Genomic DNA, 17,011 nt, shown 5'->3' on the forward strand with positions numbered 1-17,011 from the left:
AGGGGACACTCACTCCAGAATATTTTTTAAGGTAATGCGAAATTACGCGTGATATTTACGTTCTTTTCCCCCAGGAGCACTTTACCAAAACGAAAAACATTTTAATGGGCATTTCTAATATAATTCTTACGCGTTTGCAATAAAAACCAGGAGAACAACCTGAAGGACCTAGTCGCAGGCCTCACAAACTGAGAAGAGCACTCGGCGTTGGACGGAACCCTACCCTTGGGCTCAGCGCCTCGCGAAGCCTCAGGGTCAACGCCGGAAGTGGGCGCGGCCCACCCGCTGCTTTCTGGGACTTGTAGTTCGGGGCTGTAGGCGACGGAGCGGGGCCGTATAGCGAATCCTGTGCTTCCAGGTGTCGGATTCCACGTGGGAGGTGAGGGCGGTGTGGCCGCTCGCGCAATCCGCGCGACCTGCAGAGAAGCGTCTGGCTGTCGAGTTGTGAGAGTGCCGCGGGGGAGGCGCTGGGCCAAAGGGGCCCGGAAGCCTGGCGGGCGGCTGGGGGAGGGCGCGCATCTTGGCGGAGGTGCGAGCACGGGCCGCACGTGTGTCCGCTCGCCGCGGCAGCCGCTGCGTTCGCCGGTTCTGGCCGCGGTCACCTGAGACCAGGCGGCCCCTAGCGCTAAGCCGGCCGCGGCTCCGAGAGGCCCTCCTCTCGCCTGCCTGAGCTCCGGCCTTGGCCGGCCTGGGAGCCTCGCAGTTGGCCGCACCGGCCTTTTCCGCGCCGGTGACTGGCCTTATTCGAAGGAGGATTTCGGTGGACGTTAGGGGACCGAGAGGGGCTCCTGTGAGAGACCGAAGTTTCCGTCCCCACAGGCCTGTCCTCGCTGAAAAGAGATTGCGTCAGAGCCCCCGCACCCCAGAAACGAGTCAGGCCTTCAGGCGTCTCGGGCAGCCGAAATCTCTGCCGAGAGGCGACACACACATCCTACCGGAGAGCTCCTACTGCTCTAACTAGAGCGTTAGGGCAAAAATCGCAAAGCCTGGGGAAACGGGCACATCTTAGAGCTGCTGGGGCCAGTGGGAGTTTCTTACCCTCATGGGTTTGCGGGGGAGGCTTGGCCTGTTTGGTCCCAAGCCTAGTGGAGAGATGCGAGGGAGGTGCAGCTTGGAAAGACAGGAAAGGCACCCCAGGAGAGGGTGTGTGAAGGTAGCAGGAGCTGATTAACTTTTTTCCTACAGTCTTGCTGGACTGTTTAGTCTATGTCCTGCAAGGTGGACTTGATTTTCATGGTTTTTTCGCTTTCTCTAACTCTACTTTAACAGGAATCTATCCTTCTTGAGAGGAGGAAATGACCAAGTTCCAGGTGAGTTGGGGTTTCTCTTTTCTGAGAATGTAAATAACCTTTCTTTCTTGGGAAGGACATCAGCATTAATTGAGTGCGTATCTGGTGTCAGGTCCTGTCTTGGTTGTGTGGTTTTTTTATTTATTGTCCGACTTCAGCATGAGACATACATTATTTTATAAATATGGGTGTAGGAACATTAAGATACTAAGAGCATATATCTATCAAATGATGTCACTAGAGTCTGCACAGATAATCTGCTGACTTTAAATTCCACCTCAGTTTTCAGTGTACCACTCTGCTTCCATGAATTTGGCCCACTCCCCAGAGCACTGGGCTATGCTCTTTTATTGAAAGACTCCACACAGCATCTTTGTCTGGTCCTGTCTCTCAAAGCATGTCTTTTCCTGCCAGGCATTTCACGCACATTGAAAGTCATTCAAAGCTGTTACATGCTCAGTCCAGTGCCAAGTGGTCTCAGGAAAACAAATAGAATTATAAACTACAGTGCTGGGCTTCCCTGATGGCGCAGTGGTTGAGAGTCCGCGTGCCAATGCAGGGGACACGGGTTCGTGCCCCGGTCCAGGAAGATCCCACATGCCGTGGAGCCTGTGCGTCCGGAGCCTGTGCTCCGCAACGGGAGAGGCCACAACAGTGAGAGGCCCGCGTACCGATAAAAAAAAAAAAAAAAAAACTACGGTGCTTTTCTTCATGAGCAGGTGATGTATATGAGAAAAGGTATGCACATTACCAATAATCATTTATTAAACCTGAATGAGTTAAAGACATGAGAAAATTTGTTACATAACAACACCGTAATTACCATATCACTCCCAGAAATGCTCCTCAACCAGGCTGTGCATCAGAATTATCTGTGGTGTTCTTTTAAGAATTAAAGGTTCCTAGGCACCATTCCCCTAGACATACTAAAAGGAGAATTTCACTTTTTTATCTCTTTGACCTTTTGTACATCCAAAGATTTATTGCATTTATTGTGAAATACTTCTCTACATGCTTGGCAAAAACAATCCTCACATCCATAGGAAAACAGCATGAGCTCTTATAAAAATTGGTTTGTTTAGAGGACAGTAAGCTGCTTCAAGGTACTGAAAGCATGACTTCTCTGTGCCTTGAAAATAATTGAGAACGTCAGCAAAGATTGACATAAGTAAAACCCTGTGCTCTTTTTATTTTCCTTCTCTTCTTTCTCTTCCCTAATGAAGATTATTCACGGTGATGAAGTTGGGGATTGCTAGTATAGTGAAATTTTGAGATTCTGGCATATGTTAATAATTTTTTGAATTTAAAGAAAGGACTTCATTTCCACCAGTACTTACTGTTTTCTGTGTACCAGGAGTTGTCTTTGAGTCTGCTGAAAGGCAGGACTCCCATTTAACCCCCCTCTCCCTCTGTGACCTTGGATAAGTCACTTTACAGTTATGAACCTTAGTTTTCTCATCTTTAAAATGAGAGTGCTGAGTTTGATGATCTCAAGTTTTATTTCATTATTTAAATTGAATGTGAATTTATAAATATTTACCATTTAGATTTTGAGTCAGTTGTGCTAGTTGCTGAGGATTTAAAGATTAGTTGAGTGTTGCCTCTATCCCTGAGAATCTTATAGCCAATTTGGGAGACAAATTTAATAGCTATAGTAGAGGTATATGCAAGATACTGTGAGATCTTTGAGAAGTAGAAATTTAACATATCCTTATGCTTCAGAAAGGAGGTTGTTGATTGTCCTGAAACTGAAATGGATGGGACGATGGGAGAAATATAAGTCAGGGCAGGAGCAACATGTAAAGGGCTCTTCTAGACTAGAGCATGACATTCGGATGACTACAGGTAATCCAGGGTGATGACAGCTCCTGCCCATCACTGCCTTCTGGATCACTGTTTCCTGCCCCTAAGTAAATTGTTGGATCTAGCAGGGGTGGGCTCTGGAAAGGAAGTGCTAAGCTATGTGATACATGTAGTTTCGAGGAGTTTGACATTTACATTAGTACAGAAACTACTATCCTGTAGCCTTATACTTTGGTTGGCCCTCAGGATACTGAGTCCATTCTCCCACAGGAAGCACAAGTTCCACCTTGGGGTGACTGAATAGCTCCAGTGGTACCTGGGGAGATTATTCATTATTCAGATTCTTTCATTTCCAACTTTGTCTTGCTTTAGCAAGACCACTGTTTCCTCTTTTTCCTTTCCCCTGACACACTGAGTCCTCTAATTTGGTCCACTGTCATACCATTTCTCATCTTGGAATTTTCAGCCTACTACAAAGTTGGTAGTCCATCAACATATCCTTTGTGTTTTCAACATGGAATTCTCCCTACCACTTTATCTGTGGGATCTTAAAAAATTAATAACTCTTGACTGTCCGATCCTTGGATTGAAACATGACAAAACTTGTATTTTGAAGATTTGGTAAAGAGTTATTGTGGCCTAGCTAAGAAATGAGGGCCTTTCCTAGAATAGTAGGAGCAGAGATAAGAAGAAGTAACATGCTGGAGGGAGATTTAGGAGATAGAATTGACAAGAAGTGGTTTGATTATGGTCAAGGTAGGAAAGGAGTCTTAGACATCTCAGATGACAAGGTGGAAGATGGATTAAAATATAGGAGGAAGATCATTGATGGACTTGAATCTCAGAAGGGAAGGAAGGATTCCATCTAGAATGTGCAAGGAGAGGTTAGCCATGGACAGAAAGAAACCTGTTGTCTCTGAAAAGAAAAAGTCCAAAAGAGGAGTAGCTAATCTGATACTCCCCAGCCGTGTTTTCCTAACAGGTGTGTTTACGCCTCTAAGGCCACAGTCTCTGCTTCTGCTGCTTCTTTGTCCCACCTTTGCACAGGGCCTTGCAGCCTTCTCTAGTCCAACCTCATCCCTCTTCCTCAGACACAGTGGAGACTGTGACCTTTAGAGGAGAGCCTGGGAGGAAACAGCTGCTTCTCCTTTGTTGACTAGTGGGGTAGAGTCGCTCCTGCCGGGGGACCTGGTTGTCCTCAGTTTCCTGAGGAGGGTGTGGGTGGTGCCCCTTCAGGCTGAGGCTTATGGTGTCAGCACTTCTGAAGGTTACTGGGTACTCCCCTGGCCCCAAGTTGAACCGCTGCTTTCGGCTTCACTGGCTCTCAGTTGTTTTGTGTATATTCCATCCTCTGCTTTTCAGAGTGTGGCCTGCAGACTGGTGCCAGCCAACAAACTGCTTGTTACCAGTCTATAAATATACAAGGACAGGGCTTCCCTGGTGGCGCAGTGGTTGAGAGTCCGCCTGCCGATGCAGGGGACATGGGTTCGTGCCCCAGTCCGGGAAGATCCCACATGCCACAGAGCGGCTGGGCCCGTGAGCCATGGCCGCTGAGCTTGCGCGTCCGGAGCCTGTGCTCTGCAACGGGAGAGGCCACAACAGTGAGAGGCCCACATACCGCAAAAAAAAAAAAAAGATATAAGGACAGAAATTGAGAGTTTTTTTAAATTTTATATCTGTTGAATCTTATTTTAAAAATTGGCATTGGTATTTTATATGTCTGCATTCTTATTTTCTAGTAACTTTTTAGAAAATGTATTTTAAAAAATATGTCTGTGACATGTTAGAAAAATCTTAAAAGAAACTGGTCCTTCACCAGAGGTAGTTCAAGAAGTGTTGCTCCATCAATAGAACCTTGGAGGGAACCAGACTCACTGTGAGGTTAACTGAATAAGTACTTGGACTCTTTTTACATGCCAGGCCCTGCTTGAGGGCTTGGGGATGCAGCCATGAACAAAACAGGCAGCCTCTGTTCTTGGGGAACTTAGTAGGGAGAGACAGACTGTAAACAAGAAAGAAAATGTATAGATTAGAAAATGAGATAAGGCATAAGTACAAAGATAATAAAACAGGGAGAAGTGATGGTTACTGGATGCTCCCATGGATTAGTCAGTCAAGGAAATGCTTCTCTGAGGTGGCAGCGGTTCGACTGAGATCTGAATGATGTAGAGAAAGAACATTCTGGGCAGAGGGGATAGCCAGTGCAAAGGCCATAAGTGGGATGAGTTTGATGTGGTCACAGGGGCCAGGTGACTTGTGAGGGAGGAGGGACTCAGGCTGAGATTGGAGAATTGACAGGACCCCAGTCTGCAAGGCCTTGCAGGCCAAGATGAAGAGCCTGGATTTTACTCGGTGTCCATGGAAACGCCTTTGGGGAGTTTCATGCCTTGAGTGGTATGTGTTTTGAAAGATCACCCAGGCTGCTGTGTGGAAAATCCATCACGTGGGGGAGCAAGAGATACAAATTTAGGAGGTTAGTGCAGGTGGAGAGTTAATGAAGGCTGAGACTTATCATGATAACAGTGCAAGGTGAAAAGAAATGGGTAGCTTCAGATATGTTTCAGAGGCAGAGTTGAGAGGACTTGGTGATGGATAAAATATGAGGAGTGAGAAGAGAATCAAAATGACTTCCAGGATTTTGGCTTGAGCAATTGGGTGCGTCGTGTGGCTCTTTACTAAAATGGGGACAACAAGGGAAGACCAGATACTGATGGAGATTGTTGGGAGCAAGAATTCTGTTTGGGGCTTGGTGAGTCTTAAGTGTCTTTTAGCCATCCAAGTGTAGATGTAGGTGGGAAATTGGAGCCTGGAGTTGAGGAGAAAGGTTACTGCTAGAGGTATATGGGAATACCTAAGGAGAATATTTTTTGGTTGTGTATAAATGTGCTATTTTTATTTCTTCCAGGAATGGTCAACTACTTAGTTTAGAAGAAGAAAGGACATATGATTTATATGACTAGGGAAAAAATTGAGATCAGAAGTGTACTTTGGCTGAGAGGAAAAAAGAGGAAGGATCAAAGGATGGTGATCTTGATAAAGCAGATGTCATGGAGGAGGAAGAGGAGAAAAAATAGGAAGATGTTTTTAAGGTGTGAATTTTGAGATATTAATATTTCAAAAGAACAGTGGTCCAAATAGTGAAATGGCCCTAATTATGGTTGTTGAGGCAGAGATCATTGGCATTAAAGAGATTAAGAGGGACTTCCCTGGTGGTGCCATGGTTAAGAATCCGCCTGCCGATGCAGGGCACATGAGTTCGAGCCCTGGTCCGGGAAGATCCCACATGCCACGGAGCAGCTGGGCCCGTGAGCCATGGCCACTGAGCCTGCGCTCTAGAGCCTGTGAGCCACAACTATTGAAGCCTGCGTGCCTAGAGCCCATGCTCTGCAACAAGAGAAGCCACCACAATGAGAAGCCCGCACACTGCAATGAAGAGAAGTCCCTGCTCGTTGCAACTAGAGAAAGCCTGCCTGCAGCAACGAAGACCCAACGCAGCCAAAAAAAAAAGAGAGAGAGATTAAGAAATGTGAGGTTAGCGTGTTGGGTAATTTGTTCTCATGAGTGTTGAGGTTGTCAGGATAACAGTAGGAATGGGGCGGAAAGGACAACTCAGCAGTGACCATGATATGACACTGATAAGGAGAGATTCAGTAGTTGGATAGCTTGGGCTTGGGTGAGTTGTGGGCAGGAGGGGAAGTATTGGGAAGGAAGTAGCAAAGGAGATGAGAAAGGAAAGGTTTTCCATCCAAACTTGGATCACCCCGATCCTTGAACTGCACACTTCCTCTGTACCCTTCTCCCCTCTTCCAGTGCTCCCAACCTCACCTTCCTTCTGGGGCATTTGTGCAGATGGTTGTCAGTTGAGGAGGAATGTGCTTAATCTTTTAGGAACCAGTAACCTTCAAGGATGTCTCTGTGGATTTCACCGAGGAGGAGTGGGGTTGCTGGACCCTGCTCAGAGGAAGCTGCACACAGCTGTGATGCTGGAAAACTACAGTCACTTGGTCTCAGTGGGTAAGAACATGAACCTGGACACCAGTGCACTGCAGTCTCTGTTTCTTCAATTTTAAATATCATTTGGGCTTGGGCCCCGGGAGCTGTAATTCAGGAATCAGTTTCCTAATTTCTTTTTGGCAGAAAAGGATGTTTCTGATTATTCTAAGCAGCTAAAGAACTTTACTTGGTAAGAATTGGAGAATGGTAACCTTACTGAGTTGTCCAAGAAAGCATACCTGGTCCATCATTTATAAGCCAGAGTTTGGGACTGAATTTTTTTTTTTTTTTTTTCCCCACAGTCACCCAATCCCTGTGTGTTTCTCAGATGTGCTCTCTCAGTTGGAGCAAGTTGAAGATCATTATATAATGGAGAATTCTCCATGCCCATTACCTTTAGTTCCTGGTGTAAAGCCTCTAAACTCCCCACCTGGCTTTCAAAGCCCTTCATGCCCTACTTTTACCTATAGAGCATTATTCTCTGCTGCCCCAATGTCACCCTCCTTTCCAGCTAAGCCTGTTTCCCTGAGGTCCTCTGTGCTTCCTTGTTCTGGGACCTTTGATTACCGTGCTCTGGTTTCTGGTTACTTTTGTCTGTTAAGATTTTATTTGAACTCCATTACCTGTGTGAAATCTTTGACTACCCCTCCCTTTCGACCTCCTTCTTTTCTCAGAACTTTCAATTTATATCTCACACAGGCTCAGACCTGATTACATATTATTTTATATGCTTTTATTTTAACCATTGGATCTGCAAGTCTGATTTATTTTCTTGTTTCCAGCCAGGTTTCTGGAGGGAAAGCAACGTATCTAATACTTATGCTGCTATATGTACATAGTCAAGATTTAAAAATTGCTGTAGAGTTTAGCAGCAAAGAAATATGTCTTACAGTCTTGTAAAAGAGACATTATGGTAAACACAGTATGTTACTATAAATAAATTCAGTAAGTCCTATGAAGCACAGAGAATTATGCTCTGAGAGAATGAAGGCATGGGATGGGACAAGGGTGAAGTATGTATTGTTGAGAGTTTCAAGGAAAGCTTCTGAAGTGATACTTAAACTGAGTTCCAAAGGATTAATGGGCATTAAACAGGTGACTGGGTAGGGGAAGAATATTCCAGGCAAGAGAATAGTGTGAGGGAAGACCCGAAGACCTAAAAGAAGGAGTGTGGCTAGAATACAGGGAGCATCTGGGAAGAATAGAGTGTGGCCTGGCTCATTCATGGCATTAAAGGCATGGGTAAAAAATGTGAATTTGTGTTGAGTTCAGTGAGAAGCCATTAGAACAATGAAATGGTATGAACTGATTTACCCAGGATCACTGGGACTGCTTTATAGACTGGTTTGCAGAGAGGCAAAAGTGAAGTAGGATCTATGCTTACAGTTTCAAGCTCTGCTTTAGGTTTTCCTTTTTCTTTGATATAAAATTGAACATAGTTTTCCAACATTTTTTTATGGAAGTAAGATATAAAAATCACAAAATTCAAAGAACACAGATGAAGATTATGAAGTAAAATCACTAATAATAGCTTGTGTATCCACTTTTTCTGTGTTCTCCATGTATGCATTTTACAAATACGTGTTAAAATTTTATGAGGTTATACTGTATGTATTTTTCAACTGGGTGTTTTACATCATGTCTTAGAGATCTTTGTTACATCATATTAACTCCTTGTAAAAGGACCCCTTTTCTCATTACATCAGCATTGTCTTCTACTATTACATACTCATTCTTGATAATATTTAAATATTTTAAAAAACAGTTATCACAAGATTTCACTACTGCTTATAAAACCTACCATTAATACAGTTCCTCCTCCACTGATTTTCATAGACCTGTCATTTCTGCAGCCGTTCCCAAGTATTGTACAGCAGGGATATTGAAGCAGTGTCCTTTGGCCTTTAATAACTTCAGCCCACTCCCTGATTTAACTGCTCCAAACTGCACAACTTTTCTCAGTGTTATTTTTTTTCCTTTTTCTTTTTGCCACTACTTTTAAACTTTGCAAACTGTGCACAAAAAGTAATACATTCACCTAGGTAAAACAAATCCTATTGAAAGGCTTATAATACAAACCAGTCTCCCTGCTCTGCTGCTCTTCATGCCACAGAGTGGCTTCTCAAAGCACTCAGTTTGAATCCTTTCACTTGTTCTTTATGGTGTTTGCCTTCATATTTACAAATATGCTCATGCAGCTACTTATTTTCCTTTTTTTTAAAGAATAAATGCACTCACATGGTTAAGAAGCATTAAAATATGCACAATGTTACTTGCAGTTATGCCTAAAAAAGCCGGGAAAAAATGTACACTGAGGATTTTGGACAAGCTGGAGAAGGGCAGAAAACAAATTATACATGAGTAGCAAAGAAAAGATTTGCAAATGTACTAAATGTTTTTAAATGATTAAAGTTATACTATAAAAATAAAAACAAATTAAAAGGTGCACAGTGAAAACTTTCTTTCATGTCCCTGACTCCACTCTACCCAGGTTCTGGTCATTTGCTGTCACAAACTGTCTGCAGTGACTAAATCTTGAGCAAGTATCACTTCACAGCTGTGCCAGGAAATCTGAAGAATAAAACCCCCAAGCTGGACTGCTGAGTGCATGCATTTGTGACTTTGATACATAATTGTTAAAATGTCCTTCTGGGGGGGAGGGTGATACCAATTTACACTTACAAGCTGTGTCACCATGCTTTGGGTTTTTTCCAGTGTTAACGGGTAGAAAATGGCACCTCATTATAGTTTTAATTTGAATTTACTATATTATGGTATACTGCAATTTTTTCAGTTTATCAATATTTGATATTTTGTATTGACTTCTTTATGTCATAGATGAAGATTTAGCTCTTTTACATTATTTCTCCCAACATGCCCATCTTTCCAACAATTTGTCAGTCGCATCAGTGATCAATGCTTAGTTGCTTTGACTTCATAATTCTTGTTCCTGCAGAGTCAAATAGTATAATATGATTACAGTTCCTTTTTTTTGTTTGTTTTTTCCCTTTCCTAAAACTAATACTTGCTTTTTAAAATATATTTTATTTGGGTTTTTTTCCTTTCCATTCTGTTTTACAGAGTTTTGGTTGATTTGGTTAAGTATTGTTTTCTTTTATATATCAACGATTGATTCAGCTTGTCTGTTTTCTTGACTTCTTTGCTCACTGCTATTTATTGTATATCATCTTATTCTTAAAGTAATTTAAAAATTTTTTGCTACAGTACATTGCTGAATAATTGTTTCAGTAATTGTTTAAATCCTTTCTTATCTGACAAAGTGTCTGTTCCTCCCACTGAAATGTTTGATTGGCTGGGTATAGAATGGAATGCTAATTTCACAAGCACTTTACCTCCAAAATTAGAAGATATTGCTCAGTTGACTTGAGGTATACAGTATTGCTGTTTAGTAGTTCATTGTCAATATAATTCTCATTTATATTTGCACATAACCTGGCTTTTCTGTCTGGATGCTTTTAGCATTTTCTCGGTTTGTTTGGGTTTTTTTTCCTTGACGTCCTGAGGTTTCACATTTAGTGACCTCTGAATCTTGAATTCTAGAAAACATTTTTTTCCTGTTAGTTCTTTGATCATTTCTTTCCCTTCATTCTACCTCCACTATATTCATCGAACTCCTACAAGATGGGCTTTTAACTTTTATCTTTGCATCTGTCTACCCTTTACTCTTCATTCCAGGAGTACCCCTCAATCTTCCACCTTAGCCGGATGTTCGTTTTGCTCTTCAGCCCATCTAGATTGCAGGCCTTAGAATCAGACTGCCTGACACCTGGTAGCTATGACACAAGTTACTTGATCATTTCAACCTTGGTTTCTTCTGGTGTAGAATGGGTGTCCTAATAGTTCCTCTCACATAAGATCATGCGACCAGTATCTGAGTGCTTCAAATGAGCATAGTAGATCTTAAATATTATGATTATCATCTTTTTCAATCCTTTCATTAATTTAGAAGAATTCTGATTATTCTTCATAGCAATGTGTTTATATTTTATTATTAGATTGTCCCGTTTTTTTTTGTTTGTTTTTTTGCGGTATGCGGGCCTCTCACTGTTGTGACCTCTCCCGTTGTGGAGCACAGGCTCCAGACACGCAGGCTCAGCGGCCGTGGCCCACGGGCCCAGCAGCTCTGCAGCATTCCCAGATCGGGGCACGAACCCGTGTCCCCTGCATCGGCAGGCGGACTCTCAACCATTGCGCCACCAGGGAAGCCCGATTGTCCCATTTTTTTTTAGATGTGATATCCCCTCAGATTTCTCTGGGATTTTAATTATGAACCTTTTAAATTCTATTTCCTCTGTTTGTTGAGTTTGTGTCTCTATTGATGTTAGTTTTCTACATTTTTTTTTGTCTCCTTATGTTTTCTCAATTGTCTTCCCCCCCCCAAAAAGTCTTATGTTCACAGTATGATACTGGAGTGTACATCCTCAGCTGATGCTCAACCCTTTTTGGTGCATGTGTGTTCTACTTACAGGGGACACCTCTGCTGACTGGGCTTGGGATGGATCTAATAAGAATCCAGATGGTGAGTGATGTAGACCCTTTTTTTTTTTTGAGGTTACCTGTTCAGGCCAGTAAGTTATCTGGGACATGCCCTGCTTCAGTCTCCAGCTCTGGGGTGTCCTCCTTGTCGGAAATTCCACTTCACAGCTTTTCTTGAGGCTTTATCCTGGGTACATGTGGAGTCGTTTCTTTTTGTACCTCAATCCTGTCATTTTACAGGTTTGGCATTACCTCAGCTTCTGCTTCCCTCTTCAGCCCAAATAATACTATTAGGAGTCCTTGTTTGGCGGACAATTTATTTTGTTTTTGAAGCTTTATACGAGGCCGCTACCTTTAGCCTCCCAGTATTTCATTTTTTGTGGAGAAGAGAGTCATTGGGAGAGTGGTGCTGCAGCAACTAGTTGAGCCATTAGAAATGCTTAACATGATTTGATAAACCTCTTTCCAGAATAAACCTCTCTTACTTCATAATTGTTGATTCTGAGCTTGGAATTTCTAGGACTTCTTGAGAATTTCTCCTACTTCTTTAGGAGGCTTTTTCTGTACATAATTTGAGCTGTGCATTTGTTTTTTTCCTACTTTCTCCATTAGACCTCATCCATCTGCTCTTTATCACTAGGAGTTCCCCAGCATTCTAGTGATAACAACCTTTCTTTTTTTTCCAAGACTACTGTGGTTTTGGTTTTGTTTTTTTGTCATTTCAGTGTAATATGAGGATCTTCACGCTAATTGTTTTGACTAACATACATACCACAGATCTTCCTTGACTTACAATGGGGTTACACTCCCATAATCCCATTGTAAATTGCAAATAGTGTTAAGTCAAAAATGCATTTAATACACCTAATCTACCAAACACCATAGCTTAGCATAACCTACCTTAATCATGCTCAGAACACTTAAATTAGCCTACAGTTGGGCAGAATCATCTAACACAAAGCCTATTTTATAATAGTGTTGAATATCTCCTGAAGTTTATTGCATACTATACTGAAAATGAAAAACAGAATGGTTATAGGCATATTGCTTGGAGCTGTGGCTGCTGCCATTGCCCAGCATCATGAGAGAGTATTGTCCAGCATATTGCTAGCCCAGGAAAAGATCAAAATTCAAAGTACTGTTTCTACTAAATGCACATCGCTTTCACACCACCATAAAGTCGAAAAATCGTAAGTCAAGCCATCATAAGTCAGGGACCATCTACAGTAAGTCTAAAATCTGTATTCCTAGCACAGTTCTCTCCCAGGAGTTCCAGACCCATGTATCTCACTGCTTACTGAACAGTGCAAGAATGTTCCACCAACACCACAAATTAAACAAGTCAGATTCTGAGTTTGTTATCTGTCACCCTTCCCCACTCCAGCCTTGGAGATTGATTCCCTATGTTATGGTATAGTACCCCCATACCTAAGTCACTCAAGGAACTTGAGGATCATGCTTGGTGCCTCCTTTCCCTTTTGAGTTTAATCAGTCATCATGTGATTTAGAATGAATCTCTCCCTTTCTCTCTGTAACTATCCTCCTTACCACTTTTCTTCTGATTCACTACAGCAGCGCTCTCCCTCTCTGCCTTAAAGTCTTGCTCATTTTTGATGGTGTTATAATCAAAGTCAGTTTCATTCCCAGTTGTAATCCTTTAATAGCTTTACATCTCGGAGGAGTCTCTGAGTACACACCAAGCCCTCTGAACATGTCATATTTTCTCTCCACATTTCACTTTATTTTTTTCCTTACATTTGCTCCCAGAAATCTTCCCCAAGGTTTGAGCTGAATGCCCCTACTCTGTGCTCCCGTGACTGGCTGCGCACGCATCTATGGTAGCACTTACATGGTATTATTGTTGACCTATTTGTCCTTCTTCCCAGTAGGCTCTAGTGTGTCAAGCAAAAGGATTTCTATTTTCTTCTTTGTATCCCCAGCACCTATTAGATTACCAATTAAATGCAAATTTAATTAAAATAAAATGAAGTAAAGTGAAATGAAATGTGGCAAGGATGTGGGATCCATAGCCATCTGCAGGGCTGGGATATGAATACTTTTATTGGCTTTACTTAAAAGCAGAGACAAGATTTCTGTCTTGTGTACCCATGCCCTCTCCCATCCTGACATTAACCCAAAGGACATGACTACACGGACAAGACTGAACTTTTTGCTAGCTACCTTAGGCACTGCAGTTCTGAAATCTTGAAATCTACCCTTTGTCTGTTATCATTGAATTCTCTTTGTTCCCTAGGAGACTTGAATGAAAATTCTGTGGAGAATCAACAGAAAGGACTTAGGTTATCTCTTACCTGAATAGCTTTCCTCCTGGCAAATATTGGAAGAGATGTCCAGTACAATAACTGGGAGTCAGGATTAAATTGTGAATCTTCAGTGTACAGGAACCCTGAACTAGATGTTCCCCCTTGTCAAAAGTGGGGAGAAGCATCTTCTCATATTTCCAAAAACAAAAGCAGTTTGGTGACTCTTCAGAGTGATGATTTAAAAAACATGGAAAGTGAAGAATATTTGTCTTTGAAAGTCCCAAGCCAAATGGCCACACAGGACTCAGTGACGTTCTGTAAGAATGAGCCCCAAGATCCTCAGGAAAGCAAAATTCTGTTTGTAACTGAAGAACGCACTGAGAGGAAAATCTCAGAGAGCAAAAGTCCCCCCATCGACCATTGTTCAGAGAACCTTCAAAATAAACTTGTGTCTGATGTAAAAGAAGTGGTCTCGCCCTCATTCAGAGGTGAGACAATATGCCAGATTGGCCAGTCGAAAGAATCCTTGGATCCCTTTGACTGTAAACACAAGGACATTTGTGGTTGGAAGTCATGGGTGATCAGTTGTAGTCATCAGAGAGCTCATGCAGAGGAGAAGCCCTGCACCCATTATGACTGTGGGAAAATACGTACCACCAGCCCAGGTGGTCACCCAGGTGAGAAAATCCACACTGCTGAGAAACTATACAGATGTAGTCAGTGTGGTAGGGACTTCAGTGAGCGCTCAGAGCTAGTCCTTCATCAGAGGGACCACACAGAAGAAAAGCCCTACAGATGTGATCAGTGCGGGAAGGGCTTCACGAGAAGCTCAAGTCTCCTTATCCACCGCGAAGTCCATGCAGATGAGAAGCCTTATAAGTGCGACAAGTGTGGGAAGGGCTTCACGAGGAGTTCAAGTCTGCTCATTCATCACTCAGTCCACACAGGCGAGAAGCCTTACAAATGTGACAAGTGCGGGAAGGGCTTTACTCAGAGCTCCAAACTGCACATCCACCAGCGAGTGCACACTGGAGAGAAGCCCTATGAGTGCGGGGAGTGTGGTATGAGCTTCAGTCAGCGCTCCAACCTGCACATCCACCAGCGCATCCATACGGGGGAGAGGCCCTACAAGTGTGGAGAGTGTGGGAAGGGCTTCAGTCAGAGTTCAAACCTTCACATCCACCGATGCTCACACACGGGGGAGAAGCCTTACCAGTGCTATGAGTGTGGGAAGGGCTTCAGCCAGAGCTCAGACCTCCGCATCCACCTCAGAGTCCACACTGGGGAGAAGCCCTATCACTGCGGCAAGTGCGGGAAGGGATTCAGCCAGAGCTCCAAACTCCTCATCCACCAGAGAGTCCACACTGGAGAGAAGCCCTACGAGTGCAGCAAGTGTGGGAAGGGCTTCAGCCAGAGCTCCAACCTCCACATCCACCAGCGGGTCCACAGGAAAGATCCCCATTAAATGAGGTCTTCAATCGCATGCTTGTACTCTGAAGACTTAAATATTTTTAACATCACTCTTAGTTTTATATTCTCAGGATATAGTAAGAGTTATTCAGATAACTTCCCTCACTGGAAAATCATTTAAAGTATTTAACTACCAAGCACTTTGTTATGCTACACAGTGAATTGACTGCCCTTGTTCCTCAGATGGGTAGAGTGAAAATGTCTATACTGTGCTGTTCAGTCAGTGTTACTAGAACTACATACCCTACCCAGCATTTTTAAGTGCAAGAACCTTATATTTCTCCAAGCAGAACATGTTTCCTTTGTTCACATTCTCTGAGAAATTGGAACTTTGGCTTCTCTTCAAATCACGTGCCTTGTGTTTTCCTATTTCCTTCCAGCCCTGAGTAGCCCTCTCCAAATTCTGGTTATACAATATGTTAGTTTTAGGTTGAGGGGGTGGTTGGAGGTATAGTGGGCATGGAAATCTGTTATTGCACACACGTACTACAGCCTGTGGCCTCAAGAACGTGGAGAAGAGCTACTCGTGCAGTACACCCCACACACTACAGGATGTGGGACCCCTCCCCCTCCTCCCCACAAGGCAACTGCTCAAGAACATAAGTAGTTCTTTTTCCTGGGTGCAGCTAGTCTGTTGGGGTGCTTCCAGGTCTTGCCATCTCAGATGACACCCCCACCAAATTAAAGCCAAGTAGGGTACCTACACCATGTTGAAACATGTTAAATGAAGTTGAAATATATTTAAATGTATTTAATTTGTCTCTCAACACTGAACCTCTCTTATTTCCTTAAATTTCTTCACCATCCATGTTCTGAACCAAACAAAGGAGTCAGGAGAGGGAGTTCTGATATTTTTCTCTTCAGACTCAACTTGTTTTAATATTTCATATACCCCCAAAAAGTCATTTGTATTTGCAGCATAGTTATTGAACCAGACTTGGGTCTGCTTGCCCATGCACAATAAAGCCAATCTACTTACACTGGGTTGTGAAGGAAGTGCACCATTTATTGCAGGGCACCAAACAAGGGGTCCAAGCAGCTAGTGCTCAAAAGGCCTAAACTCCCTGATGGCTTTCAGGGAAAGAGTTTAAAAGGGTGAGGAAGGGGGGACTGGGGTGCATGATCAGCTCGTGGACATTCTTCTGATTGGTTGGTGGTGAGTTAATCGAGAGTCAACATTGTCAACCTTCTGTTTCCATCCTTTCTGGGGTCTAATTGCTTGTGGGCAGCATACAGTTAACTTCTTCCACCTGGTGGCAGATTCAGTATCTGCAAAACAGCTCAAAGGACATTGCTCAGAATATTATCTAGAGCACTTCAGGAGGAACTATAGGTCCTTGACTTTATTTAATGGCTAAACTATTGTTATTTTGTCTTGCTTGACTGTTTTCCTTTCTTTCTGCATTTTCTCACTTCTCTGATTAAATTTACTCTTTGGAACTCTGAGAAGGCTTGGAGAGTATGTTTGGGATGACCAGGCTTAAAATATGCACAAATAATTCATTTGGGGTGTGGAGCTAGGACACCGCAAAGGGTTAAGCTAAAACAAGAAGCTTGTGCAACAGTTGAGAGAAACGTGATTGGAAATACATAACTAGAGTGGAAGTTACTATACAATGAACTCCTAATTGCAGCCCTGATTTTCTAAACAATGACTGATGATTCCCCAAGCAGTGCTCAGGAGGCTGCCCAGTC

The 17,011-nt window shown here is 43.0% G+C and overlaps 1 protein-coding gene across 11 annotated transcripts; it reads left to right on the forward strand.

The window, feature by feature from the left end:
• The first annotated feature begins 345 nt into the window (after positions 1-345).
• On the forward strand, positions 346-16,296 carry ZNF239 (zinc finger protein 239). Of its 11 annotated transcripts, none has more exons than XM_049697407.1 (4): positions 346-379; positions 1,270-1,310; positions 6,981-7,106; positions 13,837-16,296. In XM_049697407.1, the coding sequence occupies exon 4, from the start codon at positions 14,094-14,096 to the stop codon at positions 15,309-15,311; it is 1,218 nt and encodes a 405-aa protein (XP_049553364.1). In that variant the 5' UTR covers positions 346-379; positions 1,270-1,310; positions 6,981-7,106; positions 13,837-14,093; the 3' UTR covers positions 15,312-16,296. The 11 variants fall into 11 exon arrangements, with proteins under 11 accessions (XP_049553364.1, XP_049553366.1, XP_049553358.1 ...); XM_049697409.1 differs by lacking the exon at positions 6,981-7,106 and adding an exon at positions 11,492-11,625; XM_049697401.1 differs by lacking the exon at positions 346-379 and adding an exon at positions 11,492-11,625 and having other exon boundaries at positions 739-1,310; positions 5,998-7,106.
• Positions 16,297-17,011: the final 715 nt, after the last annotated feature.

This window comes from Orcinus orca, chromosome 14, assembly GCF_937001465.1.
Source record: "Orcinus orca chromosome 14, mOrcOrc1.1, whole genome shotgun sequence".
In the NCBI taxonomy this organism is placed as follows: domain Eukaryota; kingdom Metazoa; phylum Chordata; class Mammalia; order Artiodactyla; family Delphinidae; genus Orcinus; species Orcinus orca.